At 30.8% G+C, this 21,389-nt stretch overlaps 1 protein-coding gene across 5 annotated transcripts in view; it reads right to left on the bottom strand.

Annotated features, from left to right (window-relative positions):
- Positions 1-21,389, bottom strand: part of LOC142331061 (protein qui-1) — an 889,030-nt gene that overhangs the window by 35,243 nt on the left and 832,398 nt on the right. For all 5 annotated transcript variants that reach the window (XM_075376703.1, XM_075376704.1, XM_075376705.1 and 2 more), the window contains 6 exons: positions 19,026-19,259; positions 13,656-13,781; positions 10,405-10,536; positions 8,555-8,678; positions 2,442-2,647; positions 1,612-1,814 (listed from right to left, as the gene is read on the bottom strand). In XM_075376703.1, the coding sequence (XP_075232818.1) occupies positions 1,612-1,814; positions 2,442-2,647; positions 8,555-8,678; positions 10,405-10,536; positions 13,656-13,781; positions 19,026-19,259 (1,025 nt within the window). The remainder of the gene's footprint in view (positions 1-1,611; positions 1,815-2,441; positions 2,648-8,554; positions 8,679-10,404; positions 10,537-13,655; positions 13,782-19,025; positions 19,260-21,389) is intronic.

A 21,389-nucleotide genomic window follows, 5' to 3' on the forward strand; every position in this document is an offset into this window, starting at 1 on the left:
TTTTCTGAAGTATCTCTGGAGAGAATTGAAATTGGTTTTTTGTGATATCCCCACTCCCTAAAAAATTATAAAAAATCAATATGATCAATACCTACAATAGAAAAATTTGAAGAAAATTGGTTTGTTCAATCGTGAAATATAAGCCCAAAAGTAGTGTGACACACATATGTACACACATACATATGTTCTTTTGGTCTAGATGAATTAGTTGGACCATTGAAATGTAAAGATTTGCAAGAAAGCCAATATCCCACTTCTGACACGATCACCATACTATTTTTTCTTTAATATAACTTATATAGGCCTACAAGGTCTGTAAATAAAGTAATGAGACTAGTTTTTTTTGGCAGCCAAAGTGGCAACACTGTAAAGTTACTAGTAAACATATGGTTATATGAACAACTGATTAATATTTTTAGTCTATTGTTGCCATATGAGAAAAACTTTTCATGAAACGAGTTTTTGTTGTGCATTACAAAAATGAGTGATACTAATTATGAGCAAAGTTGTGCAATCAAGTTTTGTGTTAAACTCTGTGAGAATGCTATTGAAACTTTTTCAAAATTGAGAAGGGCATATGAAGATTATGCTTTATCATGAGCCCAAGTTTTTAGGTGGTTTAAAGCATTTTCAGATGGCCGGAAATCAGTTGCGCACGATCCACGCTCTGGAAGACCGTTAATGTCAAAAAGTGACGACAATGTTGAGCGAATCAGAGTTGATATGGTATGACCGGCAATTAACTGTCAGAATGATTGCAGAACAATTGAATTTGAACCATTCCACAGTCTATCAAATTTTGAGAAATTGAAGTGGACTTGAAAAACGTTTGTGCAAAACTGGTTCCAAAAAAATGCACTGTTGAGCAGAAAAACAAAAGGGTGGAAGTGTGCTGCGATCTTCTAGGGTGCATTGAAACTGATCCTGATTCTCTAAAAAATGTTATTACTGTGGTGCATCTTGGATATTTAAGTAGAACCCAGAAACAAAACACCAGAGCAAGGAGTGGCACACTTCAAACGTACCATGTTCCAAAAAACCAAATCAAAAATCAAAACCATGCTAATTTGTTTCTTTGACAGTAATAGCATTGTCCATAATGAGTTTTTGGCTACAGGACAGGCTGTAATCAATATGTTTACTGAGAAATTCTTGAAAGACTGCTGAAAAGAGTTGCCCGCATGAGACCAGCCATCAAAGACAATTGGATGCTGCATTATGACAATGCAGCTTGTAACACTGCACTCTGAATTAATGAGTTTTTGGTAAAGAAAAATATTACTGCAGTTCCTCAACCACCTTATTCACCTGACTTGAGTTCCTGTGATTTTTTCCTGCTCCCGACTTAAAAGGACATCATTTTGGAACATAGAAATCATAAAAAAAAAGAAGTAACTGACCATCTGAAAGATATTCTGGTATCTGAGTTCTGAGTTCCAACACTGCTATGAAGAGTGGGAAAACCATTGAAGTGTTGCATGGCTTCCCTAGGGAACTATTTCGCAGGTGAGTCCATGTACTATTGGATTGTAAATAATAATTTTTTCTGAATCAGTCTCATTTCTTTATTTACAAACCACATGTATGTATATATATATATCTGAAGATTACCTTAGCTTTGTGTCCACGTAAACAATGAATCTGTGTTCCTGTAGCTAGAGTATGAAGGTAAAGTTGATTGTCTTCGCAGGCAGCCAAAAGGAATACAGAATCAGTTGAAATAGCAAGATTACAAACAGGAGAAGGTAATGGTATTGTATTAAGTAATGTAAAATTATCAAGTGACCAGAGGCACACAGAACAATCAGCAGAACCTGAAAAAAAATGTTACCACATATATTAATAATAACTCCAATAATAAGCCATAAGCTCTATCTCTTACAATAATATGGTTTTACAACACCTCTAAAATCACTTGGAATATCCTCAGAAATGTATAAACAACATATTGTTATACATTTTTTTATAACAATGTATTTTTGAACAGGCCGGCAATATATTGCCAGCCTCCATGGCACGAGTGATAACATCTCGGCCTTTCATCTGGATGTCCTGGGTTGGAATCCCAGTCAGGCATGGTATTTTCACATACGCTACAAATCATTCATCATATCCTCCGAAGCAATACCTAATGGTGGTCCTGGAGGTTAAAAAAAAAGAATAATACTGTTATACAAAAGCTAGACATAACAAAGTGCACTAGAACTGTAGTTGTAGGGCTAGATGACAAATTCCTTCATCACTTTTTTATTTTAATACTTCTGTTTTCAACAAACCCTTGCCCATTACTGTCTAATTCAAAACAATAGCAAAAAAAAAATTCTGATGACATACTACATATAATACAATGATTTCATAATTCAAATCCAACTTAATTTTATAAATTTCAATAATTTTTTGTCTTAAAAATAAAAATAATTAAAACAGCATATATAAATTACCTGATATAAGTATATCTGATGAATCAGTAACAAGGACGTCAGTGACAGGACCACGATGATGATCAATCTTAATAATAACATCACCAGCTTTTCTTTTACTAGTTGGTATTAACTGCGTAACAATAATACGAGAATCATCTCCACCACTTACAATAACAGTATTATTTAAAGCAGGTGTAACACTTAAAATTGGTGCTATATGTTCACTGAAATAAAAATAAATCAATTATAATGTTATATAATCCACTAAAAAAAAATTTTTTTTATGATTTCTCAATACTGAGGAAGGAATTTTTTTTGAGAATATAAAATGTATTGGAGGGAAATTGTAAGGATGATGTGAAAGAATAATATGGGTAAATTACTAAGAAAAATAAAAATAATGCAGAGTATTATTAAGGAATAGCAAGAACTTCTGAGGAGAAAATCAAATAAGTAGAAAAGATTCCAACTTTTGTAACTATTACAGCATTAGGTTAGAGAAAACTTTTCACTACTAATCAGAAGGTGATATCAAGGCAAAAAAAGATGCCTCTGTTTATTTTAAAATTTTGTACTTAGAATAGTATGTTATAATAAGTATTCTGCTGACTGAGAAGTATTAATACATGATACTGAATGTGTTACAGGACTTCACAAGTACCATGGAACAAGGTTCCAAATCAAAGCCAAAATAGAAGATACAGCTTAGACTTATTGATTAAAATCGTACTGGAATAAGCTATAATTACAAGAGCTGTTTTTTTCCAACTTCCGATAGTGCATCTAAGTAAACAAGAGATAGGCGGGAGCCAGGTCTGTGAGTTACGCGATTGCACCGCTCCTACACCACAACCTCTGTCATTACTGGCTCTATTGCATCAGTCTAAGCCAAGCTACAGGCAATTGAACATGGCCGCTATGATCGATGCTCCTGCCAAGTGTGAGTTGCGAAGTGTGATACGTTTTCTGCAAGCAGAAGAATTTCAGCGCTGCTGAAATCCATTGCAGAATGAGTCTAGAGTATGGTGAAAATTTTACAAATGATGGTAGTGTACTGGAATGGTGTAGGAATTTAAAGAAGGGTGAATGGACATCCATGATGAAGGTGGGCAAGGACGCAAGTCTGCCACTAGTGTAAGCCTGGTTGAGTGTGTTGATGATTTTGTCCACGACAAATGGAGGTTTGCAATAAGTGAACTTTCAAGGTCTTCTCTGTACACAGTTGTGAATAAAGACCTAGAATACTGGAAACTGTGTGCACGTTGGGTCCCAAAAATGTTGAATGATGATCACAAAACGCAGAGAATGGCATCAGCCTTAATGTTTTTCACACATTATAGTAATAACGGGGAAGATTTTTAAAGTCTATTGTTACTGGGGATGAGACTTGGATCCAGTATGAATAATCTAGAAACTAAAGAACAGTTTAACCAGTGGATGCACACTTCTTCTCCAAACTGAGCAACAGGAAAACAATGGCTACAGTTTTTTGCAACCATAAAAGTGTCATGTTGGTGGACTTTATGGAGCAGAGGACAACAATAACAATGGAAGTTTATTGTGAATCTTTACATTGCCTCCGCAGGGCGATTCAGAACAAATGAAGAGACGTGCTCTTGTTCTGTGCAGTTTTGATCCACGACAATGCACGACTGCACTGTTCCAAAGTGATGCAAGACCTTCTCAAACAATTCAAGTGGGAAATTTTCGACCATCCACCGTCTAGTCCAGACCTAGCATCTAGCAATTTTTACCTCTTTCGAGAACTGAAGGTATGATTGAGCGGACAACACTTTGCCATCAATGAAGAATTTCAGGAGACTGTCAAGACCTTACCTCACTGGCAGCAAACTTCTTTGAGGAGGGCATTGGAAAACTGGTTCAAGATACGACAAATGCCTCAATTATTTTGGGGATTATGTAGAAAAATAAGTTAGATAGAATTCAACTTTTAGTAATAAAATCATTTTGTTATGTCAGTGTGTTTTTTTTTATAGCCCTTTAGAGGTTGAAAAAAGACAGCCCTCGTAATAGCAGGTAGCAGAAACTTGGTGGAGAATTACAAGAATTATGATAACATTTTACGGGAAATCGTTTTTTATTAACAACTGGTAGATAAACCTGGAATTTACTTATGATAAAGTTCACTAGTTATGACATTTTAGAAAAGAAGACTTATCATATTTCTGTGAGAAATATCTTAAAGCCTTCAATATTAGGATTACTATTTGAAATGATAATGAGCTTTAAATGATAATCTTGATAATGATCTTTAAAATGAGATCAAGCAGCATGTTAATTTCAGATAAATTAAAAAAAAACTAAAAACAGAATTTATTTCTAAATTTCTGTTTCTAATAACACAATTCCTAATGTCAATTTCTTTTTTCAGCCTTTCATGACAATTTAAAACGGCTGACAAAGAATTGAAAGACTTTCTCAGCTGCTAATGATAAAAATTAATTAAAAGAATTAGAGCAAAAAAACAGTATAAAAAAACAGTATATGTTTTTAAGAGGGAATAAATTTTAGGAGAGGTTTTTCTAAAATTACTCATATATAGGTTAAGTAAGCTTGACAAATTTGCTTGAAGAAAGTCATCTCTTAAATCTAAAACCTCTTCAATAAAGGTTAAAAATAAGAAAAACAAAATTTAAAAAGATTTTTCTCCATTTTAGGTCCTGGGTTTATAATTTAAAAAAACTGTTTACATTTCTTGATAGCTCTATCTACCTATATAAAAATATAAACTATAAATTTTTGAAAATTAAAAAAAATATTTAAATGAAAGGGAATAGAGCAAAAGAACAAAAAAACACATGTTTTAATTTTAAGAGGTGAGGTTAATTTTTTGAAAAAAAAAACTTTTTTTATTATTTATAAATGCATTACAGGTAACAAATTTGCTTTAATAAAGTTTTCCCCAAAATGCTTCTGAAGAAAACCAAAATTGATTTTTTCCCAATATCCCCCACCCATTAACAAATTCTGAAAAAAATATGATCAATGCCCATATATATATATATATATATATATATATATATATATATATATATATATATATATATTTGAGCCAAATTTGAAGAAAATTGGTTGGGCCAATCCTGAGGTATAAGGCCAAAAGTACTGACACATACTACATATGTGCATATGGTTTTTTGGTCTAGTTCAAGGGTTTCCAACCTTTATTTGTAGATCCCCCTGAGTCCTAACTTTCAGTATGTAGATCCCTATATTTGCATAAGTAATATTTCTAAATGAAATATTAATTTGAAAGTTAGATCCGATCTGTTTCTTTCTTGAAAACTGCCTCATATTTCTCAAAAATTCTCCACCGATTTATTTTTTTTTTCGGTGTGCCTTGTTTTCAAATAGTTTAAGACATGTTGGTTTTGTTATTTTCTCTGGTGATTCAATAAAACCAGAAGACAGATATCTAGTCAAATATTCTGTTGTTTTCTTCTTTTTGTGTGCCATGGGTATATATTTTATAACACCTGCATGTGTATAGAGAAAAAATTTATTCAAATAGAGAATATTACTTTGTTTCATTTAAGATACTCATAATTTGTTGTTTCCAATTATGTTCACAGATGGTACTAATTAAAAAAAAAAAAACCTTTAACGCATTTATATAAGTACCCACTTTAAGCACCCACTTTTTTTATTTATTTTTATGTAACAAATTATTTTATTAATAATACTTTATTATGAACCCTTTAGCTCATATTACGTCCTCCTGAAATGCAATTTTTTCTTGTAGACCCCCTTTAAAGCTTCTTTGGCCTCCTGGGGGTCCATGTGGAAAACCTAGTTAGGAAACACTGGTTTAGATTAACTATTACGATTCTAAACTGTAAAAATTTGCAAAAAACCTGATATCCCACTTTTGACATGATTATCATCATACTTTCCTTTTACTAAAGCTATTCTAGCTATATCACAGGAAAGTAAAAATATATAATCAGCATTACTAATATATCTTTTTGTTAATAATAGCAGTTTTGAAACATTCTTTAACATTTTCTTCAGTGCCTCCTTCACGCTAATATTACACCCCTAATAAAAACCTGATATACTTTTTTTATTTTTAGCCTTATTTTACAAGGTTGAATTTTATCATATTAAACAGAATCATATTAAATTTAAACTTATACTGAAACTGAAAATCCATGTCTGTAGAGGTGGCATGTTGTATGACTATATGCCACTGTGTGCTATCTTGATAGCATATATTATTGAGATCATAAAACTGTACTTTTGCAGCAAATAAGCTACGCGTAGTTAATGGAGTTGTATGGTGATTAGACGTGTTTCTTTCAACTCTGTGCTAGTGTTCGTTTTTACGTTCTTTCGGCTCACTCTTCTTGTTTTTGTTTGTTATTGTTTTTGATTTGAGTTGTGTTTTATGTTTTCGGTCCCTGTTTTTATTGTTTTATTAATTTAATTAAAATTTATTTACGTGTTTCTTTGTGTCTGAGTTATTTATCATAGCAATGTAGGTTGGAAGTTACTATTTTTGTTTCTATTTTTATTTCCTTACACTGTATTGTGTCGAGGGTCATTGGGACTAACAAACTCAGTTTTCAGTTATTTATATCGTTTTCTGGCATTTTACGCCTACTTTAATTGGTAAAACTTTGTATTTCAATACATTGTTGTTTATTTACTGTTGGTGTTGGTAAAATATCCTCTTTGTCTCTTCTGATGTCCGATTACGAAGATCTGAAAAGTGATGTGGAATGCTGTCTGGTCTTAAGGCTAACGGGGAGGCCATTGCAAGGTGGTAGACTTCGCAAATGTTCGTCTGTTGCCTCTGAGTCTGGTATCTCAGTGCGAGGCACTGATTTACCTGCTAGGAAGGGTCAATGCTCGAGCCCGTTGAAGTGGTATCGGTGTATACTAGTTGGAAGACTTATTTTAAGCAGAGGAAAGATTTGGTTGCCCAGTTGGAAACCCGCTGAATTGCCATAGTAAAAAACAATAGTTTCATTCACAGACAAGGAAGAACGAGATGTTGTGTTAATACATGATTTGTGATCTACTGCAGCTAAATAGATGAGTAGGACTTATCAAATGGCACCGAATGTAGGGAGAGTGAAGGACAAGGTTGAGATTAAGAGTATTAGTTGATAGTCGTGCAGCCAAGATTGTATTTGGCGGTGAGGAAATCGATGTGGGAGGTACTGTATACGATAGTAGTGAACTCATAAGATGTAGATGGTATGATAGCTAATTGCTTCAAGAACATCAGGGAACTAGGAGATATGGCAGTGCAAACTCCTTATGTGTCCCAGGCTGGTAGAACTGGAGTGGCTGCTAGAACTGGTAGAACAGAGCAGCTGGTGAGGGCTGCAGTGATGAAAAATCCGCCTGTTAATGCAAGTTTTTCAAATTAATGCAAACAGAAGCAGCAGACTTGTGGATGCCTGCTGGGAAATAGCTGCCTGACAAGGTACTGAAGTTATTTTTACATGGATTTGAATACTAGATCGTGGATACCGGTGTTCTTTGGTGGTTGGGTTTCAATTAACCACACGTCTCAGGAACGGTCAAACTGAGAATGTACAAGACTACACTTCATTTACATTCATACATATCATCCTCATTCATCCTCTGAAGAATTATCTAAATGGTAGTTACCGGAGGCTAAACAGGAAAAAAAAAGAAAGGGTACTGAAGTTAGTTACATTGCTGAGTGAGCCGGATCAGAGAACATTCATCGATCGACAACAGGCTGAGGAGATGCAGATCGACAGAGACAGAGTTTGATGACAGGTGATCAAGGGGCGCCAGCTTCTTGGGGTGGGTGGCAGGGGCTCCTTTGAGTCATCACTCGATCACCCCCTTGGGACACCGATCATCTAGATTTGGATAGTAGCCCTGCTGATCATGCAGGGGCTGTGTACATACCATATGGTTTAGAGCAGACCCCTACGTGATAAGAGGGGAAGGTTTTTTAGCGGCTTAGAGACCTGGACTGTTTTTAGTGTGGGTCTGACAGCATCTGGCAGAGCTTTTTCCTACCCCTACAAAAAAAATGTTCCAAAATGGAAACAAAATCTGTGACATATTAGTTAGTTTACTGTTGTAAAAACAATCAGTTATATGTAAGGGTGAAAAATACTTACTAAATTCTAAGTTTGAGTTCAAATGTTTTCAGGTCCCATACAATTATTGATGTATCTTCACCAGCAGTTAATAAATACTGTGACTGTTTTGTTATTGCTAAACATAGAATTCTTCCATTGTGACCTTCAAAGAGATAGACATAAATTAAAAAAAAAAAAATGAATGTAGTGTGAGATGTAAGATTTTAAAAATAATTTTATATTTAAAATTTAATCATATAATGGATAAATATATTTGAACTCTTCTTCTAGGCAAGTGTTTACAGCTATAAAGGTCGTTTCTAACATCCGAACCACCAAACTCTTCTATCCCGCGAACTATCTTCCTCCAAATTCCTTCCATCCATCACTCCAGACATCCACTGCCTTGGAGGTCAACCAAATTTTCTTCTCTCTCCTGTAATCTTTAGATGTAAATTTTATTTTTTTAAGTACTTAAATACAATTATTTTTTTAAGTACTTAAGTACAAATATAGATTAGAATGTTTATCTAACGTGAACAATGATTTGATGATTATATATTAAAGTATATTTTATTTCTAACTTATAAAAAGATATAGCAAAATATGAGATTCATATTATCTTTTTCTTTGTTTTTGAGGAATTTATAGGTAGACAAACGATCGAATCTCTTTGATTAAATGTATCGTATTAAACAAGAACCAATTTCAAATGAGTAGAATCTTACAGCAGTGATTTCCAAACTACACATACTTTGTTTTGAGCAGTCGTAGTTGCCTCCAAAACTATGACTGCTATGTTGCCTCGAAAGTGAGAAAAATGTGGTTAACTTTTCTTTTATTGGAGTATCTATTATCTTTTCTTTTTGTATAGTTACCTAAATATTATGTGTTTTTTAATTGCATATTTTGAGTATGTATGTGACCTTGATTATTAAGTCAGTTGTAATGAATAGCAGTAGACAACATCGTATATTCCATATTGTGATATCCACTTACTAAGACACACCTCATACATACATGGCTTGGATACTCTTTTATGTTCAAGAACATGTTGCCTAAGCAATAGCCCACCTGTCTGTAGATTTTACATGTCTGCATCTCAAACATCTAGACACTGAATATGTGTGTGTGTTTGTGTTGAATATGAACAAATATCTATATTACAGATGTTGTGGGAAGGTGCGACTAATTATAAGATCAAAGAAGCTATTACTGTTAGTTTAGGAAATACTATCTTATAACATATTTTCGTAAATGTAAGGAATCTCATTAAATGTACTTATAAATAAGTTTGGTTTTAAAAGGATCAGTTTTATACAGCTTCCTTCTGTTTTTATTATTTCTGTATTTTTTCTCATATGAATCTACATGTTGAAAAGTAGAAGCGATTGAATACACTTAATTCATTTGAAGTAATAAATTATTAGAGCAAAATATTCTTTGTGTCGTCACACTTTTTTTATGAAATTTTGACTTAAGTTAACTAAGTATTTGCTTTTAATATTGTGAAATGAACAAAAAAAGCTTGCAGAAAATATTTAACTCTATTAAGTCCTTCTTGAATCAAAAAGTTGATGAAAATAAAAGATGATATTCATAAAAGCTACACTTTTTTACTTTAATTTTACAAGAATTATAAGTAGCCTAATCAGAGGCATTTCTGCAATAGGTTGATCATCCTCTTCCTCTAGTCTTCCCCTATTCTTATTCTGTATCTTAACTTCATTGGGCAAGTATTTATTATTTTACTTGTATATGGATAATTTAAACAAAACTTCAAAAACTCCAGTAATATGTATTCTTTCAACTAAAGAAAGGAAAGTAAGTTTTATATAAAATGTCAACCAATAATATTTTTTCTGCTATGGCAGTAACAAATTACTTACCTTTAAAAGTATAAACAAGTGTGTTTGACATGACATGCCATAATTGTGGGTCACCAGTGTGAGGTACAACAACAACATGTTGAGCTGTTGGCGTCGGTTCTATTAAGTTAACACCTCCGCTGCAAACCACACCTACATAATGTGATATAAGTAATTAAAATACCATGTTATTATTATAATAATTAAAATATAAATTTAGTAATTAAATAAAATATTTTTTTAGTTATTAAATATCGCTTTAATAGAAAAATCAACAGAATTTCTTTTACTCAGAAAAAGTAATATATTTATATTAAATTTCTAAGTACAGAAAACTATATTTGAAAATTTTTATTACCTGAGAAGTTTGAAATCTAATAAATAAATTTTTTATTCTGATCAGTATATAATATATTAAATGAATCATGTCAGGAACAGGTAGATATGTTACTCCTTGTGTAAAAAAAGGGATTATCCAATTCATTGCCTGGATGTGTCAAGAGAAACCATGGTAAAAACTTTGATTCAGAGCAGCATCACAATAATTATAACATTTAAAACTAAAAAGTTGTTAAAGTCCATATTATTAATTTAAAATCTAAAAACATGAAAAAATATTAATTACAAGAAAATACTAAATATACTGTATTTACTCGATTCTAAGACACTCTCATTTTAAAAATTCATTATTTGAAGTAAAAAAAGATCTCTAATTAAAGGAAAAAATATAAACCACATAATTTTGCAACAATATATTTCAAATTAAGTTTATTATAATAGAAAATACCTATGTATTTATTAAGTACCAATTTAATTATCTGTGTATGAGGAGTCTATCTGTATCTTCCATATAGTTTCATATACATGATCCTCTGACCCATCTAAGGCATTTGTAATAACATTTTTTAAACAAATGTTATTTTTTAAACTAACTTTTCTGGGATTTCTTTTTATGACGTTGATATCCGCTATGCCACTCTTGATGAACCTAGCTTTTTTAATTTTCCTCAGTAATGGGAGGTCTTCACTCATTAACCACGATTCATCCCTCCACTTGTCATCCCTCCAGGCATAATCACAAAATCACCAATGTTCTGAATAATTTTATTTTTTACTTCTTTGGTTAAATGACCTTGAAATGGGTCTAGTATTAGCATATTGGGTAATTTACGTAGAAAGTTAGGACATCTATTCCATACCTCATCCAATCAATCTTTAATAAGATTTGCCATCATCCAGCCTTGCTTTTGTGTTCTATTTACAATATCACTGGGAAATTGTTCATTTTTGGCATATTTTTTTCTATTCAGTATTAAATATGGTGGTCATTTTTTACCATCAGCTGTGACACATAACATTACTATAATTCTCTGTTTTTGGTAGCCAGTTTTAGTTTCTTTTTCCTTTCTCATTGATTGTATAATTACAAGGCACATAGAAAAAAATAGGCGTCTCATCAGCATTACCAGTGTGATTAAATTGATAGTTTTTATTCTTTCTAAGTTGAATTAAGTGTGTTTGAAAATTTGTTAACCTTAGTTCAAAATATACCGGAAGTTTTTAACAAATTGATGTACATCGTAATGAAAGTCCACTATGACGTATTAAACTCTCACAACTGCCTCGACTTCCCTTAAATTGCACATCGATGGCCTTGGTGATTTCCAAAGATTTTAATTGCATCATCTGGCTGCTTACTGGTAGTCCTTTTGTATGATTTTGTTTACAAATTATAGCATTATCAGTTTTGGGAAATCTTCCTCGTTTAGGTCCAGTAAAATACTTGGTTGATGCTCTGCTTAAAAATTTTGCTTAACAATCTTTTCTCCAATTTTCTCCAATGTCGTATATTGACCTCTTTAATATTGAAATGACAGCTGACAGCTCTACTGCCATTATTTTCCGCAAATACAATAACTTTCCATTTTAATGCAGTGTCGTAATGTAACCTTTTTGTTACCACATTAACGATTAAATTATTGAAAAACTAAACTTCACTCTGTAATGAACTATGCTAGACTAAGAGAGTAGAGAGAAACAATAACAACAAATATCGGCACTATTGATGTATAGCCTGGATCGATATTGGGGAAATTTTAAAAGCAATATCAAAATTTTACTTTTGATATTCTATCCCTACTTATGAGTAGGTTATTGCCCATAGTATTTCTTCAAATCTAAGATGCACTCTATTTCTATGAATGATCATATCGAAAAAATGATGCGTTTTAGAATCGAGTAAATACGGAATATAAAAAAAATACCAAATAAATAATAATTAGAAGGTGTTCATGAAAATTATTTGAGTACATATCTATGTACATTAAACAGAAATGCAGAAAACTCAGCTTTTTTTATATTATTTTAAAACAACATCAACAGAATAATATCATTCCTGTAATCAAAACCTTTTAATTTTATTTTAAGTAAGGGATCATTTAGTATACCTAATAACAGCTCCTTTATGTGTTGTGAACTGTATGAATACTAAATATACAATTTCATTAAAGATCAGTCAGTTTTTTTCAATTACGGGGACTTTGGAGTACAGTTTGCCAAGAGATCAGGTGCCATTTAAAATGTTATATCTTCTAAAGCTGGTCTAAGGTCTTCACAAAAATATTTGGAGTAACTCAGATGCTGATTTCCTGAGATTTACACATAGCTGAATGTGTACAAGCTGATCCTCTAAGGATCATTATGCGTCACAATGACTCATGGTGTGTTCACTTACAAGGCCTAAAGGCAGTAGTGTAAAACATGACTGCCTACAATGCACTATCTCTCAAGTTAATATAATAATCAAGTACAATCAAAATATTTTCCAAAGGTACTCTGTGTTTAAATAAATATCAGCAGAGATAACCCAGAAAAACTTTTAACAAATGTTAAGTAAGATATTACAATTACAGTAATTTGACAACCTTGCTGATCAAATATTTTTGGATACAAATTTTAAATTGTAAAGTCTAAAAAAAATTGAATTTATGTAAGAATATATTCTATTTTATTCTTTACAACTATAAATTAATTTTTATCTTGGGATTCTAGATTAGTTCCTGAATAACAAAAAAGAGTAACTGTGTTAAGAGCAACTTAATTAAATTAATAATTAATAGATTTATAATACATTGGAGAAAGCTTAAGAGAAAATTAAAAAAAAATATATATGTAAATTACTTATAGCTCAAGTTTATTATTGTTAAGAAATATAATAGTTGTATTATTATTAAGAAATATTATATGGCAATAAAATGTATTGCAAGACTTACTTTTTATTTGCAGGGGTAAAGGAGGCTGAAGCCAACCATTAAGTGGTACAAGTAAAGGATCAGTATAACCATCACACCATGCCATTGCAGATATTATCATATGACTCATTAATTGACCACTTGTATCTAAAAATGCAATTAATAGTAATAATCAATTTACAATTATCAAAATACAATTAACCCAATCTATATGAATGCTACCCCATAATTACATAGGTTATAATACAAAAGGCAGAAAGACAGGTGATGACATTCTGTAATGCAAGGATTATAAGGCAAATTGAGTATTAAATAGGAGATAACTTTCACCAGTCAGAATAGTAGCAATACATAATTATAATTACTTTGTAGAAAAAAGTTATTTTACCCATTAACAATGATTATAGTTTTTATTGCTGATGTTTTTGAAATAACAAAACTCATAAAATATTTTTATGATGCATTGAACCCACCACTAAACAATATTAAGTAGTCATAATTACACAAGCATTAAGATTGACTAAGGTAAGTATCAGCGAGATAACTGTTTCGATAAGTGCACCAATACAGTCATTTATCAATATTAGAGAAAAAAAATACTTCAGTTTATTTTAAACAGGGTTTTGGGAACCTTTATACCACCATACTGTACAGTTACACAAAACATATCAAATTTTAAGTCAACATATGATTTTATACATTTTCTGGGGAAAGGGTATGATTTAAAATTTTTTTTTTTCAAATTGTTAACAAAGTGCCTAAGAAAAATATGGCTTTAATTAGGTAAAATCTCCAGATACTGAGGGTGACCTTGCTCTACAGCATCACCCTTTGACCTTTTGTGTTGAAAATTTAATGGCATCAATGCTCGAAATATAGAAGTAATCTAACCAAGTTTGGTCAAAATTGGTCCAGTAGTTCTGGAGATATAAGGATTTAGAGGCCAACACTGAACACACGTACATACAAACATTAACATCTGGAAAATTTCCATCCGGTTTTTTGAATTCCTTAGGTGTCAAAATGTCAAGGTCTGGTGAAAACTGCACCTGCCCAAATTGGACCGATTAAAATACTATTCCTAGATGGGAAAGTAAAAGTGATAGGTTACATGAATAAAAGATATTTCTTATGATCTATTATTTGTTTTCTTTCAATATTACTAAATATTTTCTTTCATAATTCAAAATCTGCCTCTTGACTCCCAAAACTGAATTCATTACAATGTTGCTCTAAACATTTCACCTTATTGCATTTCATCCTTTCCAATATAATGTTTTTAAGGATGTAAGAAACGTTTTGTGAAGATTTAAGATTTTTAAAATATCTATTTTCTTATGTCGCCTTATCTGCTTGGTGAATATTTAAAAAAATATAAATATTTTAGTTTATCTCAACATTTTAGTCAAAAATTTCTGCTACTATGCTTTTGCATTGTCTTGAGCAATTGGTAGTTAATCATTTTTATTTATATATATTTACTTTTAAAAGTAAAAATAATCATTTACTTTTGCTGAATGAATTGTCAGCACAATTAAAATATCTTTGTAGGCAGTGAAATCTTTAGCGCTGTACCAGCAGAAAGAAAAACAACAATCTCTTCAAAATATCAAAAACAACAATCTCTTCAAAATACCAAAGGCAAGTGAATTTCAGAAGAAATGCACAACATTTTTTAACCAAGAGAGTTAGATATGATATTCAATGAAACAACCACAAAATGTTAATAATTCCATTCAATTGTATTATATGAAACATGATTAGTATTTGAAAAAAGTGGTACACCAGTGCTGTCAAGGAGAAAAAGAATCTATAAAAATCTCATACCCAAAGAAAAAACAAATTTTAACAGAATGGACAAACTAGTAAACATTATCAGCTTCTATGTTTATTAATCAAGTATTTTCACAAAGACACTGACAGTATTTTAGAAGTGATTATTCTAAGAAGTTAGGTAAAGTAATAGAGGAAAATATTCATTTTCAGTAATATTAAAAACCCATACCACCATGGCCAACTTCCAAGAAGAAAAAATATGCGTAGTTTCAATATCACAATAAACAATGTAATTATGTAATTTTTATACAATGTAGAATTAAATTGTTTAAAATATTGTAAAAAAGACTACGATTTTCATGCATTTATGTCTGCAACAGTACGCCTATGGAATACTAACAGCTTCATTAAAAACTGCCTACCTGCAAAGTTAAATTAGATCATTATTATGGGGCGAGTGTCCCTTTCTGATGTGTCTTTTCTTTATGAGTGAGTGATTATTTATTTATTGGTGGTTATAGATTTTTGACCAGTGAGAAATAATTGACTGGGGCTGCCATCTCAATTCTATTACTGCATGTTCAATTTAACATTATGTGTGGAAAATAATGCGAATTACAGACTATTCCACCTTCTGCAGCATGTGTACTTTAGACACTATTACATGCTTGTATAGTAAATGCCTACATCCCTAATTGATGTTGTAGTAGCTTATAAATGTTTATCTTTTTAACCATTCTTTTTGTAAAATTTTATAAATTTAATCATGTTATATTAATAAAATTTATTTTTATTATTTTTAGGTGTATGTAATCATCAAATCAATTTGCCTTAACTTCATACTTTTTTACAGTTTTTCTCATTTCCTTCTTGTATTTAGTTTTTTTAATGATACTGAACATGAAAAGACAGATAATTCATAAGGTACAATTAGTAGTGTAATGAAATTGAATTTTGACAACTTTTTTTAATTGTGAGACAGATTCTTGCCAAATATTTGCAGTTTTGCTATTATAATGAATAATACATGCTATCATTAAATAAAATTGACAACCACCAATGACAGCTACAGTAAGCAAAATACAAGGTTTGTCAACTAACATCATAACTTTGGTGATGAGGGCAGAATCCTTGAAATTATTCATCACACAATCTTGAGTTTTTAATGTTTTTAAACTGGAAGGTGATCTTTTTCTTCTTTATTTATTGGAGCAATCAAAATGAACAACTGCCTATGTACAATAACCATTTACAGAAATAACTGAATTACAATAAATCAATAAATAAATAAAAGTAGTATAAAGAAAATAATAAATATTTTAACCCTCTCGTTGCCAAGATTTTCGACACCTTTATTTTACCAAGTGGGGTATTTTGACTACCCCAATACAATTTTGTGATTTAGTGTAATATTTGTTTTTAGATTCTGTTATTTTCAATGAATAGCTTTATTTGATATTGAAATAGAGTTTTTAAAATTCTTGAAAGTTTTTAAACTGAACATAGATGCAAAGTACAATAAATTTTATATAATTCAAAAGAAAAATTCAGTATTGGACACCTGTCAAATTAAAAATATGTACATTTTGGCTATCATTGCAGTAAACTAATACTTGGCCTCAAAATAACAAATCAATTGTTCATTTTTGAACTGTTCATTCAGGTACATCTTTGTACAACATGCACCGTACAATAACAGTTTATTCTCTGTGTTTATTACAAACAGGTTTCTTGACAAATCACAACAGAATCTTGTTTTACAATCTTTGTTCCTCTTGCAATCTTGACATCGCTGTGGTGTTGGTAACTTGAACTCTAGAGTTGGATCATTGCCGTCAGAATTTCAATACCACATGCTTTCAGTGCATCTTGTACATACTTATGAAGAATTGATATTTCTAGCTACTTCCTCCATGTTGCCTTTGCTGAGTCCAAATGCCAGCTCAGTCATGAAGAGTTTCCATCGGCTCTGATTATTCTCCTGCCATTCAGGAAATCTTTGTGTGTACAGAATATTTGCATTCAGTGCTGCAATATCTACCATTTCCATGAAAAGTCTTAGTGGCCACCGCCTGGTTCCTCTATCACAGCTGTATTCTGGTGTCATTTTATCTCCATTATCTATGGCACCTTTAGTTTTGTTGTAACGGAATATTATTTCAGGTTTGTATTCACTTTCTTCTCATGATGCTCAGTAGACAGTAAGCTTATGACTTGCCCTTTTTTGGAATATAGGAAACTACGGTTGGGTCATTTGTGAAACCAAACATTGAAGAATGAACTTCTTTCTTTCTGTTGGGCAAAAATTCTTTTGGAATTTTATTGGAATGAGAAAAATATTTTGTAAAACCTTCATTTTTGACAAATATGAAGATAAGACATTTCATAGCAAGAGGGGTAGTCTCACAACCCCACCAATATATCCTGTCAATAATAACTATAAAAAGAAAAAAATGGTTCAGTCACGAGTGTGAATACAATTTCAATCATTTTAGGACAAAGTCATGAAACCACAAGTATGTAAATCTTATAGGGAAAAAATCAGCCTGGGGTAGTCAGAGTATCCTGCTTGATAATAAGAGAGTTAATAATCAATATCATACACAATTTTCTTAGTGGAAAATGCTAAAGTAGTAGTTTAATTGTTGTAATAATTATCTTTACATCATCTTAAATTACTTGTTGATGAACATCTTGAAAAGATGGTTTATTTGATTATAAAATATTTAATATGAAAGTATTTCTGTTAAGATTTTTTGCTACCACCAGATACTTACTACTTAATCTCTCCCAACACTGACATATTTGTCATAACAGTCTATGAGTTTTAAGGTACCGTCTCTAATTTATCATTTTTTATTATTTAACTGCTGCTTGATAACTTCTTTCAATTTATCACTTCCTTTAACTTCATCAAATTCTTGACTGAAAACTTATAAATCTTCTCAACAAACTTGCTGTAACAGTGTAATTTGATCCTGAATTTATAGTATAATAAAAAACACTCTTTATGTTTCATGCAACTTTTGCAGTTTTCACATAAGCTTGTATATAATTGCTGTTCACAGTAAATAGTTACCTAAGAATTTTAGCTGTTATATTTTAAAAGCCTAGAGTCCAAACATCTCAGTCAATGGCATTGACATTTACATCATTCCTTCCAAAACTTTATAACTCATCCAGGTAGAGATACAGCAACTGTTAGATAATACAAAAACATGTCAGTGAACTGATTAATGAGATGTGTCAACCTCAACAAAGAAATTACTTAACAGTTTTTTTTTTTACAACCTTAATCTCTTATTTAAGCTTCTGTGAATTAGCACTCCAGTTCTATTTTTGAGTGACATTACATTTTTTATTTCTTTTGAATATCTTGTTATACTTGAAAAATAATTAGTAGTTATTAAAGTACAAAGTAAAATATTATTAAACATCCAAATTAATAGAAATAAACAGTCTAAATAACTCCAATTAACACTTCAACCCTGTAAAGACAAAATAACTTCAACATTTGTATACAGAATTATGCTTAGCTATTATTATCACAGATAAATAAATGTAAAGACATATAAACAATCCTTTTTTAATAAAACCAAAAAACAATATACTAACCTGCAACAGATCTTAACCAACAAATAAGTTGAGCGCCAAACTGTAAAGTATCTCTAGTAAGAACGTCACTAGATTTTCTAACTGTATAATACACAAGTTCAACATCACGATCTAAAAGGTAGCAACGAACATGTTCTAATATTGAACGTAAATAACTGACAGATACAGTCCTTACTGCAGCTAATAGAAAATCAAAATTGCAGATTGTCAATTGTTTCAGTCTATCACTATCACCTGTAAAAAAAATTATTTTGAATAGTAATAGTTTACAATTTATTATGAATAATAAAAGTTAACTGCTTTTTTTTTCAGGTAAATTTATTTTAAAATTAGTAAATAAAAACTGTCAATAGATTATTCAACAGATTAATTTCATACATGTGTAACATAGATTTGTTACAGGATAGAAGGGTTGTGATTTTTACAATGTACGTTAGGTTTTTCATTATATTGTAAACAAATTTCTAGACTTTAACACTACTGCATGTTTAAACATTAGACGGTCAATTTACTAAATGTCCATCAGGTATATAATTCCGGTCGGCCTCTGTGGTGCAAGTGGTAGTGTCTCGGCCTTTCATCTGGAGGTCCCAGATTTGAATCCTGGTCAGGCATGGTATTTTCACACACGCTACAAATCATTCATCTCATCCTTTGAAGCAATACCTAATGGTGGACCCGGAAGTTAAACAGAAAAAAAGTATATAATTCCTGACAAAAATTGATTTTTGCAATTGTGAATTAATTAATAAATAAAAAATCATTTTTTTAATATGAAAATTAATTTTTGTCCTATTAAAGGTTAGAAACTACTATGCTGTCCATAGCAGGCAGCCTTCACCGAATCATGATCATGATCATGATCATCTTCATTCTATACATAAACACATCCATTCTTATTGGGTCATTTGCAGTCCCAATTAAAGTTCCTTTATTTCTCAGAATCATTTATTAACATTTATTTTATAATATATACAGCATAGCAGTTTCACTGTACATTATATATAATTTGTTCATTTTATGGTATAAAAGCGTGAATTTTTTTCAGTTTATTAATTGTTATATGAATGGAAATAAATAATCACTCATTTTGATATTTATTCTCTTAAAGAATTCAAAATCCATTATCAGGTAAAATGTTTTTCTGTACATTTTTTGTACAGTGTAACTGTGTGTGTTTAGTATAACATAATTTTCTTTTCCTATTATTAAGGGTTTACAACTATCATTTTCAGATAACAAATAGGCATAGTCTATTTATAAGAAACTTTATTTGTAACTTAAGTATGGTGGTAAAATTGCTTTTAGTTATACTAGCTGTTATTATAAATACAAATTTCACATATGTATTGATATCATTTCTCGCATTTAACTTTATTTTTCACCTCGTATTTTTCAATGACACATTGAATCTCTTTTATTTTTTAAGAAAATGTATCGAAAAAAAACTAAAATAACCAAAATGTTATATATACATCACTTTTCTTCAGTTAAGAACTAAGCATAAAACTATAATGCTTAAAAATTAGTTGACAATAGTGAAAGCCTTTTATGGCAAAGAATGCAATCAATAATTTTGACAAAAGTGACATAATATTATGTAACTATTCCAGTAATCTCTACAGTGGAGTGGTAGCATCTCTGCCTTACATCCAGAAGGTTCAAGGTTCAAATCCTAGCCAGGTTTAACAGGACCAAAAAGTTCATCTTCCATAGAATGATGAATTCTGCCAAATTCATGATAATAGATACATTAAAAAATCATTTTACTTTAACAGGTACATCAAACTTAAAAAAAAGTTAAAAATATTTTAACTGATCCTTTTTCAGAAATAAAAATAATATTTACCAAATGCAAAAGTTATCACTCTTGATTAGAGACATTACTTTGCAAAACATTGAAAACTGAACTTCTCAATCTCTTAAAAGTAACTTATACAGCTTTGACAAAATTTTAAAATGATTTTTTTAGTGTTGACTACTAAATACTAAATTTATTGTTAAATTCAGAAAAAGAGGCAATTTCTCAAGTTGAGGATTTAAAAATAATTGCTGAAAAAGCTGGTTTACAAATTTACTTTTCTAAAACAAAAATAATGACAAATTCTAAACAAAACAAGAAGTGTACAGAAACCAAATTTAAAAAAATTAAATATGCAGATAAATTTAAATATCTAGGGAAAATAATAACCTCAAATGGTTCAGATAAGAAGGAATTTGAAAGCAGAAAGGTATTTCTTGAGAGATTGAAATTTTAACTAAAAATATGCACAACAAAAAAAATTTATCCATAAATGCAAAAACAGTACTGAAACCACTAATACTCTATGGGAAAGTAACCTCCAATATAAAAAATCTAGAATC

The sequence above is a fragment of the Lycorma delicatula genome, chromosome 10 (assembly GCF_047948215.1).
Source record: "Lycorma delicatula isolate Av1 chromosome 10, ASM4794821v1, whole genome shotgun sequence".
Lineage (NCBI taxonomy): Eukaryota > Metazoa > Arthropoda > Insecta > Hemiptera > Fulgoridae > Lycorma > Lycorma delicatula.